The 21,013-nt window shown below is 38.3% G+C and overlaps 1 protein-coding gene across 1 annotated transcript in view; it reads left to right on the forward strand.

Moving 5' to 3' along the window:
* CNTNAP2 (contactin associated protein 2) overlaps positions 1-21,013 on the forward strand; it is a 2,330,533-nt gene that overhangs the window by 1,566,077 nt on the left and 743,443 nt on the right. Inside the window, exon 13 of the mRNA XM_070369076.1 lies at positions 6,907-7,107. Coding sequence (XP_070225177.1) covers positions 6,907-7,107 — 201 coding nt within the window. The remainder of the gene's footprint in view (positions 1-6,906; positions 7,108-21,013) is intronic.

Raw genomic sequence — 21,013 nt, forward strand, 5'->3', positions numbered from 1 at the left:
TATTCCCTATTTTTAGAGATCATTTCAGAGTTAATATGAGTAAAGTTATGAAAATCTCTCATTAACAAATTGGTCCCTAATCAAAACCATGATACTGTTTGAAAATGAGAAACACTTAGATGCAATTGCAGATGTATAGGAGACAATTTTTTTTTTCTACTGGATTTAGCTCAGATTGGACTTTAATTAAAATGTTCTGTATAAACACCTGCTCTATACTGTGAACTTCAGATTACAGATGGATAACATGGAAAAGAGTCAAACAACAATTATACACATGATGGGGAAGCTGGTTATATTCTAGAAGGAATAATTCTTTGCTTTTTTCACTGGTCATTGTTGAGCTTTATCAACCCATGGTCATAACTCCAGCCGTATGAAGAACTGAGTCCACATGAAGTGAGTTACTTGAGAATTACAGTTAGTTAGGATAAGGAATTCCCTGGTGACTCAGACAGTAAAGCTTCTGCCTACAGTGTGGGAGACCTGGGTTCGATCCCTGGGTCAGGAAGATCCTCTGGAGAAGGAAATAGCAACCCACTCCAGTACTTTGTCTGGAAAATCCCATGGGATGGAGGAACATGGGAGGGTACAGTCCATGGGGTCGGTCGCAAAGAGTCAGACATGACTGAACGACTTCACTTTCTTTCACTTAGGATAAGGATATGGGGGTCACCGATAGAGGTAGCAGAGGGACCTTTCTAACATACATGTGTCAACATCACTAAGCAGAGTCATCCTGAAGACCCTGTAATTGCCAAGGAGAGGAATGTGTCCATAGTATGTTTCATATGTGCCCCAGTTTTGAACATATTATTCAATTCACTATATTTAAAACAATATACAATGTTACAGTTTTTAAATATGTAATTACACAATGAGATAGATACTAAGGACTCAGTAATCACAAAGGCCATTTTCATAACACACTAATCCAAAAAGAGTATTTGAGACACACTAGTTTTTCAATTGCTTCTTCATGAAAACGGAACAGTGGCAGAAATTTAGAAGTTTCCATGCACAGTGGTTTCTATTTGCATTACATATGTATTCTGATAATACATACTGTCTAAACACACTGTGAATATGGGAATAAGATTTTCGATTTTTCCACCTATGATACTGGCAAAAAAAAAATCTACACAGCATAACTTTCTTCTAGATGCTGGATATCTGCAAAATTGTAATATCCATTTGTCATTTAAGATTTAACAGCTCCAAAGGAGCCATGCAACATGTAATGCACAAGCGTTAAAAAATAACTTGCAAGATGCATCAACAGTAATTGTTTTGTGCTATCAAAATAGAGCTTATATATTACCTTTTATAATGCCATGACACTATAAAAAGTTTTAAATCTTTATAAAGATATACTATTGTCAAGCCCTTCTGAAGTATAATTTTACTGAAGCAAACAATAGTGTGTCAAAAATAAGTTAAAGCAAAGTACTTTCACTTGCTTCAAACCTTCCAAAGCCAGTGGCTTTCCATCTAACTGTAAGATCACCATCCCCTCATCCTCGTTACATTCCTGCCTTCGACTTCTGCCGCTCCCCCCTTCCTCACTCACCAGTCTCCTTGAATACCAAAATAACATCAGAAATATTCTTGAATTAGAATATTTTCATTCCCTCTGTCTTGTTTTCCCCAGACATCAACACGGCTTGCTGAACAGCTACCTTATTTATTCAAATGTCACTTTTTCAGGGCTTTATGGTTTCCTCTCTGTTTACAAATGCAGTCCCCATCATGCGTGCACGTGTGCATGTGTGCTCAGGTCATGCCCTACTCTTTGGGACCCCATAGACAGTAACCCTCCAGTTTCCCCTCTCCATGGAATTGAGCAGGCAAGAATACTGGAGTGGGTTGCCATTTCCTTCTCCAGGGGACAGTCCCGATACGCACAGCCTACCCTTCCCTTCTCAATCAGTTTTTCTCCTCATCATTATCACTGGCGAATAGTAGTGATGATATATGTAGAAGAATACATATATATGTATATGTGCTGTGTGCTGTGCTAAGTCACTTCCGTTGTGTCTGACTCTGCAACCCTGTGGACTGTAGCCTGCCTGGATCTTCTGTCCATGGGATTCTCCAGGCAAAAATACTGGAGTAGATTGCTGTGCCCTCCTCTAGGGGATCTTCCTGACTGAGGGATCAAACCCACGTCTCCTAAGTCTGCTGCACTGGCAGGCAGGTTCTTTACCGCTTGCACCACCTGGGAAGTGGTGCGTATGTATATGTAATATATATAAATAATGTATGTATATAATATATATGCATAGATATTGGAGGAGGAAATGGCAACCCACTCCAGTATTCTTGCCTAGAGAATCCTGTGGGCTGCTGTAAATGGGGTCGCACAGAGTCAGACATGACTGAAGCGACTTAGCATGCATGCATGCATTGGAGAAGGGAATGACAACCCACTATAGAATTCTTGCCTGGAGAATCCGAGACAGAGGAGCCTGGTGGGCTGCCATCTATGGGGTCACACAGAGTTGGACACGACTGAAGCGACTTAGCAGCAGCATGCATGTATATGCATATGTATTCTTTTAATTTTGCTTATTATCTGTTTTCTTTACCCTACTAGAATGTAAGAACGTAAATTGCAAAAAATTTACGCTTTTTTTTTTTTTTTTTTGCTGCGTTTTCTTTGCTGCCTAGATCTAGTATTTGTCATATAATAGTTACATGATATTGGAGAAGGAAATGGCAATCCACTCCAGTGTTCTTGCCTGGAGAATCCCAGGGACGGAGGAGCCTGGTGGGCTGCTCTCTATGGGGTTGCACAGAGTCGGACACGACTGAGGCGACTTAGCAGCAGGTACATGATAATATTTGCTGAATGAATGAGTAGCCTATAAAACAAATATAAAGGTATGATGTACAGGGTTTTGATGATGAAGTATGTGGGCTGACATGGCTAGAACTAAAATTTAGAGTCAAGAAGTCACCAGGACCAAAATGTTAGAACACTTCGTTCTCACAAGTGTTAGGACACTGCTACAGGACAAGGCTCTTGGTAAAGATTCATTTTAAAAAAAGAAAGAAAGGAAGAAAAGAAGGGAGAAAGGATAAAGTAAGTGGTGATAAACATCTGAGAATTCTGTGCCACAGACTGATTGTAGCAGTAGAGAGATAGAAGTTACCTAATTCAATTAATGGATTTTTAATTATGTGAAGGTAAGTCTGCAGGTCTGTATGTAAATGAGTTTGTTTTCAGAGTCATGTCAGAAAGTGACAGAAATACCAAAATATATTGTGGCTTTTCTTGCCATATCAGAGTAGTTCAAAGAAGACAGTTCTGATCAGCCCAAAGATAAGCCTGGAAAATTAATTATCCCGTAGAAAATGACTACAAGGACACCATAACTGAACTTCTTTTAACTGATTTAAGAATAGCAAGCTGGAAAGTCATCTGATAAAGAGGCATGTTGTAATAGCTGAAGGGAAATTCTGGCTCAGAGGGGTGAAGTGGCCTGTCTACAGTCTCTTGGGGTAGTCTCCACAGAACTTGAACTAAAGTGATTTTAAAAGTTCCTGTTGTTGTTGTGTCACTAAGTCGTGTCCAACTCTTTGCAACCCCATGGACTGCAGCATGCCATGTTCCCCTGTCCTTCACTATCTCCTGAAATTTGCTCAAGTTCATGTCCATTGATTCAGTGATGCTATCTAACCATCTCATCCTCTGCTGTCCTCTTTACTGCCTGCCCTCAATCTTTCCCAGCATCAGGGGCATCAGGTGGTCAAGGTATTGGAGCTTCAACTTCAGCATTAGTCCTTCCAATGAATATTCAGGGTTGATTTTCTTTAGGATTGACTGGTTTGATCTCCTTGCTGTCCAAGGGCTCAAGAGTCTTCTCTAGAATCACAGTTTCAAAGCATGAGTTCTTTGGCATTCAGCCTTCTTTATGTTCCAACTCTCACATCTCTACATGACTACTGGGAAAAACTATAGCTTTGATTATACAGACCTTTGTCAGGAAAGTGATGTCTCTGCTCTCTAATATGCTGTCTAGATTTATCATAACTGTACTTCCAAGGAGCATGTGTCTTTCAATTTCATTGCTGAAGTCACCATCCTCAGTGATTTTGGAGCCCAAGAAAATAAAATGTCACTGCTTCTACTTTTTCCCCTATTATTTTCAGATCAAATGTTTGTATTCTATTTATTTTTATTGGTTCATTCTTCTAGTCAACTAATGTTTTTGAATTCCTGTGCTCAGTTGCTATGTTGTGTCCAACTCTGTGACCCCATGGACAGTAGCCCACCAGACTCAGACTCTGTCCATGGGATTCCTAGGCAAGAATACTGGAGTGGGTTGCCATTTCCTTCTCCAATGGATTTGAAGCCATACTATGTGCCAATTATCACTGTAAGCTTGGTGCATATAGCATTGAAAAGAATCCCTGCTTTCTTTCCTTCTCATGGAGGCAGTCAGATATTTTAAAAAATAATTTAAATGTGCCCTAAGATAGAGATAAATGCTATGGATAAAAACAAAGCTGAGCAGGTAGATGGAGAGCAGCTGTGGTGGGGGTGGGACTCAGGGAAGGAAACATCATCAGTGGAGCTCAGAGCTGGAGAAGGAGGGGGTCAGAGGAGGTCTGAGCAAAGATGGCTCTAGACGCAGGAAAGAGCCAGTGCGAGTCTCCAAGGAGGGGCCTGCGTGACCTGTTTGAGGAGTGCAAAGGAGGTCTGCATGATCAGAGCCAAAGGAACAAGCGGTAGGGCTGCAAGCAAGAGCCAGACCTCCGCCAGCCTTTGGCTACTCTAAGAAATGGACTTTGTGAATAAGACCAGATACCGTGTAAGGACTCGCAGCTGTCAGAAGCTGACTTGTACTTGAAATCAGCAAGGCTGTTTGTTGAAGGTAGACATGAAGGGACAAGGTCGGGAAGAGGGGACCGGTTAAAGGTCATTGTGGGATGTGCAAGTGAGGGGCCCAGGCTTGGACCCCAGCAGTCGTGGGTGCGGGGTGAGGAGTGCCCAATTCTGAATAATGACTGAAGGTGGAGCACGTGGACATCACTGACAGGGTGCAGGAGGAGACGGAAGAAGGGGGCTTTTCTCCCAGAACTGGAAGAATGGAGCTCCCATCTCCTGAAATAGGAAGACCACAAGAGGGGCAAGTTCAGGATGTTTCTCTCAATCTAAAGCTCTCTGCCTGTCTCTTTTTGACTCTGTGTGTGTGAGTGTGAGTGTCTCTCACTGTCTTCCTTTGTAATTTATCCCTCGGCTGTTGAAAGACTGGATTGTGTGATGTATACAGTTTTCCACAATGTGGATGTTGCTGTTTCCGTTTGGTGCCGTTTAACATCTACCCCTTCCCCTCTGTTTTCTAGAAATTGGCAGGTAGGTCTATAAACTTGGTGAAATTCATGTCTGAGTTTTATCCGCACCCCTCCACCTGTAGTGCGGTACACCTGCCCCCACCTCCAGAGCCCCAGGGACACATCTCTGGTTTCACTTGTTGGTTATATTTGCAGCCATGAATAATCCTTCTTAGACCCTAACTTGTTAGAACTTACCAAATGATGACACTCTTATAATTTGGCCTTCGTTTATGGGCTGAAATATTTCCACAAAAGGAGCATTTAGTTACTTTAAGATTCATATAACTAAGGTAGACTAAATGCTGGATTCTTTGCCTTTATTTACCAGTCTTCAAAATAATGAATTAGTTACATAACACATTCCAAACTTTAAACATTTCATTTTTGTGAACTCATGGGATTAAATATATTTGATGTATTTTAATTTATTGCAGGAAATTCTTATTGATTTTTTTTTTTTTTTTTTGGCCTTGGAGAATTTTTGTACCACACTTTGTCTCCAATAGTTTGTTTCTGAAGTGACAGCTTGTTCCAGACTCCTCTTAGCCATCTCCAGTCCTGGAATCGGACATTTCTCTAGGATCCTTGTTTTCTCTTAATGGAAAATGGTATTGAGTGATGACAACTGTTGCCAGAAGTTGGTCGTTGTTTGGAGAGTTTTTTCAGTGGAAAGAACTAGGGCATATTTTTAAAAAGATAACATCATCATCATAGGTTCATAGTGATGCTTCTAATTCAAATGCATAACTTTGTAGGATTTTAATTTAATCTCATTAATCTTCTAGATGCTTCTCCTTTTCACATATTGAAATTTTCAGGGTTCAAAACACCAAGATAATTACTGATTTGCATCATTCCACATGTATAGAGCATTTCAATAACAGAGCAGGCAGTGTCTAATTTTACCTGAAAGGTCAGGGTGAGAAGAACATTTGTTGACAAAATGAGGATGCATATTCTGATTACAGCAAACAAAGCTCCAGAGGCTAGAGAGCATGTAGCTCATTTAGGAGGTAGTAGAGATTGTTTTACAGGAGGAATGAAGAGTTACAGCGTTGGGAAGGCATTGGAACACAGTAGCCTTATGTCCAATGCTGCAGGTTTTAAAGCATCCCACCAGATACTCAGGCTGTTTGTTTTAAGACGATAGCTTGTGTTTGTTTTTAATAAAAGAAATATTACTTTGTCAATATACACAGAACTTAGGTGTGAGGAGCGTTATTTTAATGATTACTATCCTTAAAGATTAACCCAAAGATTGAAGGCAGGAGGAGAAGGGGACGGCAGAGGATGAGATGGTTGGATGGCATCACCGACTCAATGGACATGAGTTTGAGCACGCTCCGGAAGCTGGTGATGGACAGGGAAGCCTGGCGTGCTGCAGTCCATGGGGTCGCAAAGAGTCGGACACGACTGAGCGACTGAACTGAACTGAATCCTTAACTCTGTTCTATATCTGTTCATAGAAACCAACCAGTGAAAAGTGCAGCTCCGTTATTTTCTGACTTTTGAAGATGCACTTCATACTAATGACCCATCGTCCTGCCCTTTTTCTCCCCACAGAGGACAAAGTATGGACCATCGTGTCTCACGATTTGCAGATGCAGACGACGGTGGTGGGCTACAACCCAGAAAAATACTCGGTAACGCAGCTCATATACAGCGCCTCCATGGACCAGATCAGCGCCATCACCAGCAGCGCCGAGTACTGTGAGCAGTATGTCTCCTATTTCTGCAAGATGTCGAGGTTGTTGAACACCCCAGGTAGGCTGAAAATGGAGTGTTACTTTTAATTACTATCTCGGCTGGTGTTTGGAATTACCGAAACAATCCAACAGGTGTGGCTTATTATCTGAACAGTCCAGTCTTCAAAGTGCAGGCAGCTGTGAAAGAATAAACCCACTTGGTTTGTTTTCTGGAGAAGGAAGTTAAGAACATATAGTTTTTGTTATTAAAAAAATCCATTGTTTCTTAGAGTTTTTCAGTTTTATATGCATACATGTATGCGTGTGAATGCTTCTAGTGCATAATTACCAGTATTTGCTTTGGGCAAAAGTTTGTGAGAGTTCCTTGTGAACTTTCAAGTAATTCCCTTTGAGTTCTTCAGCTGTCTGTAATGTACAGATGAGAGAATTCCAAAGGCTGTCTGCAGGTAAATAGCATATAGAATAGTGACAGAATTTAGAGCTCTTCATTGTCTGTAGTCATTTAATAGTATCTGTTGGTCTCAGGAAGTCTACCTTTGTTGTTGTTGTTGTTTGCTTATTTGTATTTTTTTCCATGATGGCTTATTTTAACAATGCTTAAGGATTTATATGTGTGTGTTGGGGCTAAAGAAAATTGGAGAATTTATAAAGGATGTATTGGAAATATCTTTACCACAAAAGACATATACTTTGGGATTCTTGGCAGTATATTCAATATGTTGACAGCAACCTAATCTCCCCATCTATAGTATAAAATAGTATAAATAAAGCATATGCTTTGAGTCAGGAAACAGGCTCACACTTTTCATCCTGGCTTCGTGACTTTGGGGTTCACTGAACCCCTCTGCCTCAGTTTCCAATGTCTTTCAGTCAAATAGGGATCCTATTTCAGAGTGATTGTGAAAATTTAATGAGATCATGTACTCAGGGCTTATTATAAGTCTTAATGCACTTAAGGACTTAATAAATAGCAAATAGTATATTGATTATTTTTAAATTATTAAGCAAGTTTGGAAGTGGCATTATGTCAGAAACCAATGGGCTGTTTTATGCCCTAAATCATTGTTGTATTGGGCCAGTGTTGCAGGGAGTTGCTTAAAGAGAATAATTATAAGCAGAACTGTATATACTGTTTTGAAGATTATAGTGCTTTTATGTATAAAGCTTTGTACTCACATTACAGACAAGTATAACCTAGGAATTGTAAGAAAGTAAAATCTGTAAAATATGAAAAGGATTGGTTCAGACAATTAGTGCTTCTGCTATTTAGAGAAAGAAGACTTGATGGAGGCTGCAATGTTGAAGTGATGCTTTATTAAAGATGTTGAAAGGCAATTTGTGGTGGGTAAACAAGAGTCAGGAAGACAGAACATGAAAGACCCTTCAGCCCATGGTGAGAAGTGGTTTAGCAGAAGCAGAGTTCATGTCGAAGAGCAGAAAGAAATAAGATTGAAAGTAAAAATGGGAGATACCGTGAAGGAAACTGAATGCAATGCTGGCAATTTTCCCTGATGGCCTGGACTTCTCAGGTTTTAGCATGCATGCAAATAACCAGGAGGGATTAATAAGATACAAATGGCAGGGCTCCATTCCCTGAAATTCCGACTCAATAGGTGTCAGGTGGGCTCCAGAATTTTCACTTGTACTAAGTGCTATGGACTGAATTGTGTCACCCAACATTCACATGTTGATATCCTAATCCCTAATATGACTATATTTGAGATAGGGCTTTTAGAAGATAAAAAAGATTATATGAGGTTTTAAGACTGGGTTCCTAATCTGATTGGACTGGTGGTTTATAAAAAGAGGAAGAGCCAAGAAGAGAGTTCTCACCAGAAACCAAACTGGCAGCACCTTGATCTTAAACCTACAGCCTCCAGAAGTGCAGGAAAATAAATGTCGATTTTTTGAAGCCAATGATTTGCTGGTATTTTGCTATAGCAGATGAGCAGACTAGTACAGTGAATTCCCAGGTGGTGGTGAAACAGCCAATCCAGAGACCACTCTAAGAACCATGACTGTGAGTCATGAAACCCCTCTAAATTCCTACAACTGTTTTTCTATCTACCTTCACCTGTCACAGTCTTTTATTTATTATTATTATTATTATTATTATTATTAACTGAATCCTGCTTCCAGTGCTGGGAAATGTCAACCAAGGACTGAGAAAACCCAGGGCACTGGGCACAATGAATGAGTCCCATCAGCTTGTCTTCACTCAGTTTCACGAGGGAGAGTGCCTTGTTGAAGTTCATTCCAAAGACTCCAGTCCTGGAAGGGACAGGGCTGAGGGAAAACTGCTAACTAAGACATCCTGGAATGTGAAGTCAAGTGGGCCTTAGAAAGCATCACTATGAACAAAGCTAGCGGAGGTGATGGAATTCCAGTTGAGCTGTTTCAAATCCTGAAAGATGATGCTGTGAAAGTGCTGCACTCAATATGCCAGCAAATTTGGAAAATTCAGCAGTGGCCACAGGACTGAAAAAGGTCAGTTTTCATCCCAACCCCAAAGAAAGGCAATGCCAAAGAATGCTCAAACTACTGCACAATTGCACTCATCTCACATGCTAGTAAGTAATGCTCAAAATTCTCCAAGCCAGGCTTCAGCAATACGTGAACCGTGAACTTCCAGATGTTCAAGCTGGTTTTAGAAAAGACAGAGGAACCAGAGATCAAATTGCCAACATCCACTGGATCATGGAAAAAGCAAGAGAGTTCCAGAAAAACATCTATTTCTGCTTTATTGACTATGCCAAAGCCTTTGACTGTGTGGATCACAATAAACTGTGGAAAATTCTGAAAGTGATGGGAATACCAGACCACCTGACTTGCCTCTTGAGAAACCTATATGCAGGTCAGGAAACAACAGTTAGAACTAGACATGGAACAACAGACTGGTTCCAAATAGGAAAAGGAGTACGTCAAGGCTGTATATTGTCACCCTGCTTATTTAACTTATATGCAGAATACATCATGAGAAACGCTGGGCTGGAAGAAGCACAAGCTGGAATCAAGATTGCCAGGAGAAATATCAATAACCTCAGATACGCAGGTGACACCACCCTGATGGCAGAAAGTGAAGTGGAACTAAAAGCCTCTTGATGAAAGTGAAAGTGGAGAGTGAAAAAGCTGGCTTAAAGCTCAACATTCAGAAAACAAAGATCATGGCATCCAGTCCTGTCACTTCATGGGAAATAGATGGGGAAACAGTGGAAACAGTGTCAGACTTTATTTTTTGAGGCTCCAAAATCACTGCAGATGGTGATTGCAGCCATGAAATTAAAAGACGTTTACTCCTTGGAAGGAAACTTATGACCAACCTAGATAGCATATTGAAAAGCAGAGACATTACTTTGCCAACAAAGGTCCGTCTAGTCAAGGCTATGGTTTTTCCAGTGGTCATGTATGGATGTGAGAGTTGGACTGTGAAGAAGGCTGATCACCAAAGAACTGATGTTTTTGAACTGTGGTGTTGGAGAAGACTCTTGAGAGTCCCTTGGACTGCAAGGAGATCCAACCAGTCCATTCTGAAGGAGATCAGCCCTGGGATCTTTGGAAGGAATGATGCTAAAGCTGAAACTCCAGTACTTTGGCCACCTCATGTGAAAAGTTGACTCATTAGAAAAGACTCTGATGCTGGGAAGGATTGGGGGCAGGAGGAGAAGGGGATGACAGAGGGTGAGATGGCTGGATGGCATCACTGACTCGATGGACGTGAGTCTGAGTGAACTCTGGGACTTGGTGTTGGACAGGGAGGCCTGGCGTGCTGGGATTCATGGGGTCGCAAAGAGTCAGACACAACTGAGTGGCTGAACTGAACTGAAGAGTTCAGTTCAGGCAGCATGGGAATTGGGCTGGAGTTAAGGGAAGAAGTGTACTTTTAGAGCCTCTGGCCTTATAGTTCCTTCCTTCCCTTCCCCTAGCCACCAAGAAGCCTCTCATACTTATTACCCTCCTTTTGAAAACACAGAATGTCCAAGACCATCAGGAAACATGGGCTAAATCTGCCTTTAAGCACCACTTCAGGTATGTTTTCTAATAATAAGCTAAACACACTTCTCTTCAACCTTCATACACCTTTTCAGAAGAACTACCAAAGTGAAATAAGGAATGAATTGTAAATCTGCACAGTAAGCACACTATTTTCTTTGTGTTTCCAAACATTTGCAGATTATCATTGTACTTTATAAACTATACCTTGAAAATAATATTATCATATGCTTCTTGCCTTAGGGGATACCCTCCATGTGTCAGATTTTACTCACATAGAATTGGTAGTTAATACATGTTTGCTGACTGGACTGAAATGAAAATTACATTGTTTTAAGTATTACTTCATCCAATATTCAGGCAGTTGTTTTTAAACAAGTATGAGCATTGGAGTTTTCGGGTTGCTCATCACAATGGTGATTCCAATGATTTTGACTCAGTAGAACTTGGTCAGGGCACAGAAATGTCTGCTTTTAACAAATATCCATGGGTCATTCTGTAAACTCTGTATTGAAAAATGCCATCTTTAATTTATGGCATGAGGATAAAATTTGGATTTTAAGGTGTTAGTCCTCTGTGTGGAAGAAGATTAAAGGGAATATTAGAACTGTCTGACCAATGGAAATAAAATGGCATACCTAACTACCTGTTCCTCCAGCTAGAATAAATTGGCATAGTGGCAGTTTAAAAATCCTTTTCATAGACTAAATGTTGTAAAGTCAATTTCAGCCTACTCTTCTTAGTCATTTTTCACATCCCAATTTCTATTTTCCAGGCTAATTAATCAGTAGACAGCTGAGTCAAGGAAAAGAAGTGGTTGATATAGCAAGTTTTCCTGTGTTACTGTATTCTGCATATGTCCAAGTATAAAAGAACACAATTTAATACAAATCTTTAATTTGCTATTTTAAGGAGCTGATGTTTGCTGTAATTGGTTTTTTCCTTCCTTCCTGGTAACATTCCATTTTAAGTATCCATTTACTTGTTCTTAACTAAGGCTGAATTATATTGGAACTTCTGCAGTAGTACTTGTGACATCTGTCTGAATACAAAGCATATTCATTATAGTCGAGGCAATTAAAATGAATATCAAATGGGTTTGTAATAGCTTTGCACTTAAAATGTTATTCTTGGTTTTAAGAGCCTTTTCCTCAAGTGTTCATCTGGGGCTCTATAATTTCTAGTGATATTTATGACAAACAGTTGATTTTGTATGTATATGGACCTCAGTTTTATTTTGATAAACGTTTGGTTGTATCTAACCATTAGCTAACAAATGTAGATTTACTCATTAACGGTCTTTCACAACTTTTACAAGAATACTAATATATGACTTGTAATGTTATCACTTCTTTCTATTACCACAAAAATTTTAAAAAGAATCAACTTTAAAATAATGCTTTTGCCATTCTTTATGGTCATACCTTTTCTTGCAATGTAGCTATTAATTCAGTTGTGCTTAATCAACTTTACAAAAGACATAGAAACAGGACAAAGTTCTTTTATTTCATACCAATTTGAAATTATAAATAAACTCTACCCATACAGAAAAAATATGTATTCATAGCTATCCAAAACCACAAGGATGTCAATATGTTTTGTATTTATATACCTAGAACTGCAAATATACTGATATCTGTACTTAACAAAAGGCAGAAATCTTTAGACAATGAAATCTACTTCTGAAAATAGATATCTCAGGAGTTAAATTTGATAAATTCGACACCAGCAGAAGTTTCATTAGTTACCACATGAATCACCTTAGTCAACAATCCTAATGCTTTTAGATGGCAAAAATATTTCTCTCTATTTGGACAAAACCTATTAGCCTGATTTTAAACGCTTACCTGTGTATCTAAGATGCACTGTTGTCGTGTACTTATTTTACAAAAGTTAAACTTTCTATTATAGCATTTTCTGCTAAAGTATTCCCTACATATATAAATATTTATTTAATTATAGAGATATAAAGTTGATGTGTTTTTTCTATTTTTATGGCTGTATTTAATGTTGTTTTCATCGGTTCCCAGTGCTCATTTCTTTTCACTGTGTATTGTAGTTTTGTTCTCATCAGTCATAGTTCTGTACTTTATTTTTTAGAAAGAAGAAATATAAATTATTCATCCTTCTGAATAGTTTACTATTAGATTTTGTATCTATTGGAAGGGAGTTATGTTCACAATTTTTGCCTGTAAAGTAAGCAGCATAAAATTCAGTACACTTTACTGTCACTACTCTGTGATTTGGTGGCATCTGAAGCACAAGAAAGGGCTTCCCTGACGCCTCAGCAGAAAACAATTCACCTGCAATTTCGGAGACCCAGGTACGATCCCCGGGTCAGGAATTTTCCCTGGAGAAGGAAATGGCAACTCACTCCAGTATTCTTGCCTGGAGAATTCCATGGACAGAGGAGCCTGGCAAGTTATAGTCCAAGGGGTCTCAAAGAGTCAGACATGACTGAGCAACTACCAGAGATACACATAAAAGACAAGAACATGACTCTGGCTTTGTAACTCACAACCTATTTTTAGAAAAAACTCTAAAGTTTGTTTGTTGCTGTTGTTCAGTGGTAAGTTGTGTCTGACTCTGTGACGCCATGAACCGCAGCACACCAGGTTTCTCCGTCCTTCACTGTTTCTTGGAGTTTGCTCAAACTCATGTCCATTGAATTGGTGATGCCATCCAACTGTCTCATCCTCTGAAGCTCCCTTCTCCTTTTGCCTTCAGTCTTTCCCAGCATCAATGTCTTTTCCAATGAGTCGGCTCTTGCATAAGGTGGCCAAAGTATTGACACTTCAGCTTCACCAGTCCTTCCAATGAATATTCAAGGTTAATTTCCTTTGGGATTGTTTGATCGCCTTGACATCCAAGGGACTCTCACGAGTCTTCTCCAAAGTGAATTTTCTGTTTGTGATATGCACTATAGGAAACTATGATGTTTAACTTTTGAAACAACATAGATAAAACATCGCTTAACTGCAACTAAAGATTGGTGTTTTCCATGAATGAGATTTGTTGTGACTAGTCAGTATTAATCAAAAGATTAATCATTTTTCTAATTAATCATTGTGTTAAATAATTGTACTGAGATTAGAGGATACAATTAAATGAAACAGGCAAAGAAAAATGTAATAACTAAAAGGTAAAATAGAAAATTAAATCTAGCAATGTTCTAAACCCAGGCAACTAGCATCTTCATTAGAGAATCCTGTAGTTAAGAGACTGAGTGACCACAGGGAAAAGTAAAGGCCTCTTTCAGCAATGTGGATAGGAGTTGATCACTCTCAGCTGGAATAACGGGTGAGATAATCAGTCCACAAATATGTTTTGTTTCTTGTGTATCAGGGATTATGATGTGTAGACTGACATGTGAAGGATTCATACATGTTAACTAAGAAAAAAATGGCAGGGGGACTTCTTGATTTGAGATGTGAGAATGGGTGCTATTCTGAGATGCACGTCAAGGAACACAGTACTTGGAAGGAAATGAGAGAGGTCAGAGTGGCTGCAGCAGAGAACCCAGGGTAAGAGAGAAAGAGAGGAAAGGAGGCTGAGATCAGTCCAGAGTCTCTGTGTGATGCTAAGGGTTTCACTGGAAGGGCAAAGGGAATCATTGTAAGTAGGCGAATTCTGGCTGTGACATGGAGGATAGAATCCAAAAAGGGCAGAGTTTGTGTGATGAGATCATCTTGCACAGCGTCACAGAAGTACAGGTGAGACTGGCTGATGAGGAGGTTCACTGGGAATTAAGAGGAATTTTTTTTTTTTTTTTAAGATGGTAGAATGAACAGGATTTGTGATTGCATATACGTAGAGTGACTTTAGGGGAGGGAAAATGGTCTTCCCATGTTCCCAGGAATAACGGTAAAGTGAATGACTAGGAAAGTTGTAAAGCCTCCACAAGATGACTCAAAGAAGTTATGGGAGGAGCAGGAAAGCAATAGAAAGAAAGAAAACACTAGTTTGCAAGAGTGATTCAAGGAGAGGATGCTGCTAACTATAGGGACTCAAAAGTCGTGATCAGAGCAGTAGAAAGAGAATCAAATTAGAAAAGTCTTAAAATGGGGAAGCCAAAGAAAATGTATGTTTAACAATCAACAAGTTAAAAACAAAAACAGGAAAACTTAGATATGGTCAGTGGGAAAACATCACAAAAGGAAGCCAGCCCCTGGCTTTGGCTGTAGTGAGGCCACTGGAGTTTCATGTATGTATTGTCTGGTGAGTGGAGCTGCTGAAGAATAAATGAGAAAAGGAAAGAGCAAATGTTTTAAGAGCAAAAGTTTTAAAAACTTTCTGTGGTAAAGGGATGGCTAAATACAGAAGTACTGCTTAATTGGAAGGCAGAGCCTAAGCAAGGGTTTGGGGTTTTTAAGTATAAGGGAGTTATGAGTTGGTTTTTAAATGTGGGAGGCAAAGGAGCTGCTGCTAAGTCACTTCAGTCATGTCCGACTCTGTGCGACCCCATAGACGGAAGCCCGCCAGGCTCCCCCATCCCTGGGATTCTCCAGGCAAGAACACTGGAGTGGGTTGCCATTTCCTTCTCCAATGCATGAAAGTGAAAAGTGAAAGTGAAGTCGCTCAGTTGTGTCCGACTCTTAGCGACCCCCTGGACTGCAGCCCACCAGGCTCCTCCATCCACGGAATTTTCCAGGCAAGAGTACTGGAGTGGGGTGCCATTGAGGCAAAGGAGAGGATGCAGCTAAAGATATGACTGAAAAGGCATGTCATAGGTCCCAGGAGAAAAAGAAAGAGTACGGAATTTGCCTTGCAAAGAATAAACACCTGCTCTGAGAAAGGAGAAGAAAGGGTGGAGATTTCCATTAAATTCTATTGGCCAATACTATTATAGACGTTATATCCCATTTAACTCTCAAAGTTATGCAAAGTAGGTTTTATTTTCTCTGTTTTGCAAAAAACAAGACTCAGAGAGCTGAATAAACTCACTGAATGTTACTACAGCTGAAAGTGCACAAGCTGGAGTTCAAAGGCAAATCTATTATAAACCTTTTTATTCTGACACAATAAGAAAGTGTGAACATGCAGTATTATCGGAACTCACCCCATCTCGTCAACCACCATGAAAGAACATTTTCTCTCTTGGCCTTTACTTTTTCTGTTTATGATTAGAAATACTCTTTGTTAAAGGGTCTTGGGTCAAGTCTAATATTTCTGATTAAAAAATTAATCTTAAGGTCAGATTTACTGAGGGTAGCTTGTCTGGTTTCCACTAAAAATATGCTCATTTCAAGTTGCCAACATTTTGAACTTTAAGGTGAGATTTTGAAGAACATTCTATAACTTCATAAAGATTGTTTTTATTGTTGCCATTTATACTTTGTGAGTCCTTATGTGTGTGTGTAACTTCACACACACACACAGCTGCATTTAGCTTCATTTTTAATAAATATCATAGAAATGAATGAGAACTTTGAAATTATCCTATATCACTTAAAATTTGAGAATTATCTCTTCATATACTTAAATCATAAGCTTTTTCATTGTAGACTGTCTTTAAAATTATCCATTTTAATAACATACAGTGAGAATAAACCTAATTGGTTAAATTTTATAAATTATGGTTTTATTAATCATTTTAGCTAATGTATAGTTAATTTACAATATTTTATTAGTTTTGGGTGTACGGCAAAGTGGTTCAGTTATACACACATATACATTCTTTTTCACGTTCTTTTCCATTATAGATTGTTACAAGATATTTCCCTATGCTATACAATAGGTCCTTATTGACTATCTATTTTATATATAGTTGTGTGTATGAGTTGATTCCAACCTCATAGTTTATCTCTTCCATCCCTACCCCCACTATCCATTTTGATAATGATAAATTTGTTTTCTATGTCTGTGAGTCTGTTTCTGTTTTGTAAATAAGTTCATTTATATCATCTCCAATATAAATGATATTATATTTGTCTTTGTCTGATTTACTTCACTTAATATGATAATCTCTAAGTCCATTCATGGTGCTGAAAATGGCATTATTCATTGTTTTTTTATGATTAAATAATATTCCACTGGTATATATACCACATTTTCTTTATCCATTCATTTGTCAATAGACACTTAAGTTGTTTCCATGTCTTATTTATTGTAAATAGTGTTGCTATGAACTTTGTGGTAGCTTGGTCATAGTGTCTGAGGTCAGGGAGCCTGATTCCTCCAGCTCCATTCAAAATACTTGCCTTAAACAAGATATGGAGAAAAGAGAGTTTTACTATAAAAATATCTTGAAAATATCTAGAGTATTATTGAGGAATTAGTCATGTATTTAGCAAACATTCACTGAATACAAAATACTTTGCTGGATGCTGTGAGAATACAAGGAAGACAAAGATGACAGTTTTTAAGGTAACATTTTCCTTAAAATATAAACTGAAATGATTTAATAATGAAAGCAAGGCATTTTGTATATGACATAGATTTTGAAGGGATTTTAATGGTACATCTTGGATGAAAGATTGAATAAATTTAGAATTCATAATAGTTTAAAATTTTTTGACTTGTATATTTTCATTAGTGAATTCCTCCTCCTTTGTTTACAAAGCTTACATCTGAAGGGAAGGTCAGGAATTACTCAGAGAAGCTTATGAATAGGAGATAAGGGTTTCGAGTTCTGTTGTTCAGTCTGCCAGTCCAAGTTCAACCAGAGAAACAAAAAGTAAAAATACATATTTCAGAGATTTACTGGAAGAGATGGGTTTACATAACAGTAGGACCTGGCTAATAAGTCTAAAGTTAGGCATTGTCAGGGGAGGCAGACTGGAAGTCTCAACGAGGAGGTGAATCTGCTATCCACAGATAGACCATCTCCAGGGAAGACTCAGCTTTGTTCTAAGCTCTTTCACCTGATAGAATCAGCCAGTCCAGGTTATCCAGCAAACTTCTTTTATGTAGTCAGTTGATAACAGACTTTAATGATTTCTATAAAATACCTACATGGCATAACTAGGGTTTAGTTGAATGCCTGGGCACCTTAGCCTAGCTAAGCTGATACATAAATCATCACAGCCAGCGAGGATTATTTTTTAAGTGAACAAGTGAGACATTCTAGAGTATCAGTGGCTTATGCCCTCAATTGCATAACGTGTGCCTCTCTATGTCATCATAGACAGGTAAGATTGACCTGTTACAGGTGTCGAGGAACATTTCATTCTCATCTCTCTCCATGTTTGATGAGGGTACATTTAATCTTGGAATCAAAATGCCAAATGAAGTATCAATTTATACAGTTATAGCAATAACAACTTAAATGAATCAAATCGGTTAACTTTAGTCAGGATGATAAGTCAAAGAAATGATTTTCCTGTTCTCTATGTAGTTTTAGGAAAAAAAGAACTGTAGGTACTTCTGTTTCACATTTCAACAAGTTGTCATGTATCCATAGGGGATACGACATTATAAACTCATTTACCACTTGGACTTCTGCCTAAAGGAAGCGTCTCCACTGGTCCAAGTAAGAACATTCTGTATCCATAACCTTAAAAGCTGCAGCATACTTCTATCACCCTTTCCATATTATTTTGCAGTCTTGTCGTTTACTCACAATTGAATCAAATCCCATTACCTTAAAGTAAAGGTAATGTTGAAGAAGTTCAGAGAAATGAAATTAAAAGAACTAATTTTTCTGGAACTACATATGAATGAAATAATAGATAAGTTTTATTTCTAAGTCTGTATGTATTTTCCCACCAGTGAGTGACAAATCTTCTCTAAAATACTATGTCACTCAAATAGCAGCTGGTTTCTACTACCCTGTTGTGTTTGCATATTATTCGCCAAAACCAGCAACTGGTAGTTTTTATGATGGTGAATAATTGTTGCAAGCTGTTAATTGACTAGGAATGCCACAGCCTCTTTGACCGTAACCTGATATCTTAAATTTTCTTAAAATGATGGTTCTTTTTTCTCTTAGTATTGGATCTGGAGTTCAGGCTAAATATATTGTTACCTACATGGTTGGATGAATAATACTTAAAAATAATTATCTCCAAATTAGATAATGACATAAATGGAAGGGAAATGGCATTAGTATTGAGCATTTACCATGGTCATTTACATGTATTGGCTCATTTAGTCTTCTGCTCTCAAAACTTTGTATATGTCACTGTTTCCATTTTATAACTGAAGAAACTTAACTTCAGAGGTGTTAATTAACTCACCAGAGGAAAAAGGGTAAATATGATGATGAGAGTCCAAACCAAGATTAAAATCTTGGCCTACATACCTCTAGAAATCATGTATTTTTCTACCAAAAAGTTTAAAGGCAGAGGGGAAGGGAAGGAAAGGATAAATGGTAGGGGAAAGGGAGAGAGAGAGGGGAGAGAGAAGGAAAGATAAGTAAAATGGGGGCCCTGATATGCTAATTGATTATGAATTTTTCAATTTTTTCTAGATTGCAGAATTACTGGGTGCTTTTAGCATAATTAAAGATGAAGGCTGAAGCATTTTTGTTAAGCAGTAGGCCAAAAGAGATACCTATAACAGCTGCAAAACCTTCATCTTGAAATCCTACCTTTTTATTTTCAATATCTCTGATTTGGATCTGACAAGTATATTAAAATAATATAGTTTAGATGACAATTTGTTTGGAACTGTATTGAAAAAGGTCTTACACAAAAGAAAGAAAAACAGGGCTGTCTTTCTATAGAGCACTTGACTTTCATGTTTTTAATATCAAAGTGTTTCAAATAGAACAGGTGAATTGTATATTGATGAAATACAAAAATGTTGCAAAAGGTTATCCACATTTTTTCAGACATAAGATATGAAAACAATATGTTGACATTTCCTTTCTTTTTATCTTTGCAGAATAAACTCATATTCCTAAGCCTAAAACACATGACCTGCCTGACACTGTGTTCTTTTATTAATTTGTTGTTGACATATTGCTCAGAATCCCTATTAGAATAAGGAGAGACAGAGATGACCACGCCAGCCAGTGGGTGGGCAGGGACTGAGGGTGTGCCCTAGGACACTGGCATGAGCAGAATAGTCAACCCCCAGAGATGTACAGATTTGTCCTCTGAAGATAGGGAATTGTTTTCTGTCAAAATAATTAAATGACCCTCAGTTCAATCTTAGTAAGAGAGGACCAGGGGAGGTGATTCCACACTAAGTAACAGGAGGGAGAGTGAAGCCAGAGGGAACAAGGGAAATAACTAGAGCTAACAGCCCACTCTGCAGTTATGTCCAGCCAGACCATTGATTATACTTTTAGTATCTTGTAATTTTTATAAAATCATATTAATCTAGTTAGCCCCAATGTTAAGATCAAGGCATCTTTCTTCTTTGAAGAATCATGTAAAGGGATCTAGAAAGTAAAAGTTTTTCTCTTGTTTCATGTCAAAACGGTAAGGTGATCAGAGCAACAAGGTCACGAGAATTGGTATTATGAGGTCTATCAAATGAAGCTTAGTATATAACCATGTGCAGACAGAGGTTTCAGCTCTATTAACCAGTCACGAGTTTGCACAAAGAGAATTGATAGAATAATGTAAAAGGTTTTCATGTAAAAATGGAAGTATTAATGAAATAATGCTGAGCAGAGAAGAAATGTGTTCTTCCCAAGTGAGTAGTCATTGCACAGAGGTCTTGTAGACTGCCACAGAGGGTCTGAATTTGGGAATCACTGGACACCCATATGTTATACAAACTAACAAAAGGTGGGAAAAGTGGCAAATGAATATAGTAGATGATTTTAAGATGAATATTTGTCTTTGGATTATTTTAGCATTCTTATTTTTATATTTTAGCATTATTTTTTAGATATGAGTAACCAATATCTAAAAATGTACTCTAAAAATGATGTTGAAATGACAAGATAATCGATGACATTGGCGTCTTCCTCCTTCCGTCCTTTGGCAATTTATTATTCCTTTTCTTTCCAATCTTGAAATAGATACTTTTCAGATTAAGCAAAGCGCCCACTACAACAATATATATATATATATATACAC

This window comes from Bos mutus, chromosome 4 (genome assembly GCF_027580195.1).
Source record: "Bos mutus isolate GX-2022 chromosome 4, NWIPB_WYAK_1.1, whole genome shotgun sequence".
NCBI classification, from domain to species: domain Eukaryota; kingdom Metazoa; phylum Chordata; class Mammalia; order Artiodactyla; family Bovidae; genus Bos; species Bos mutus.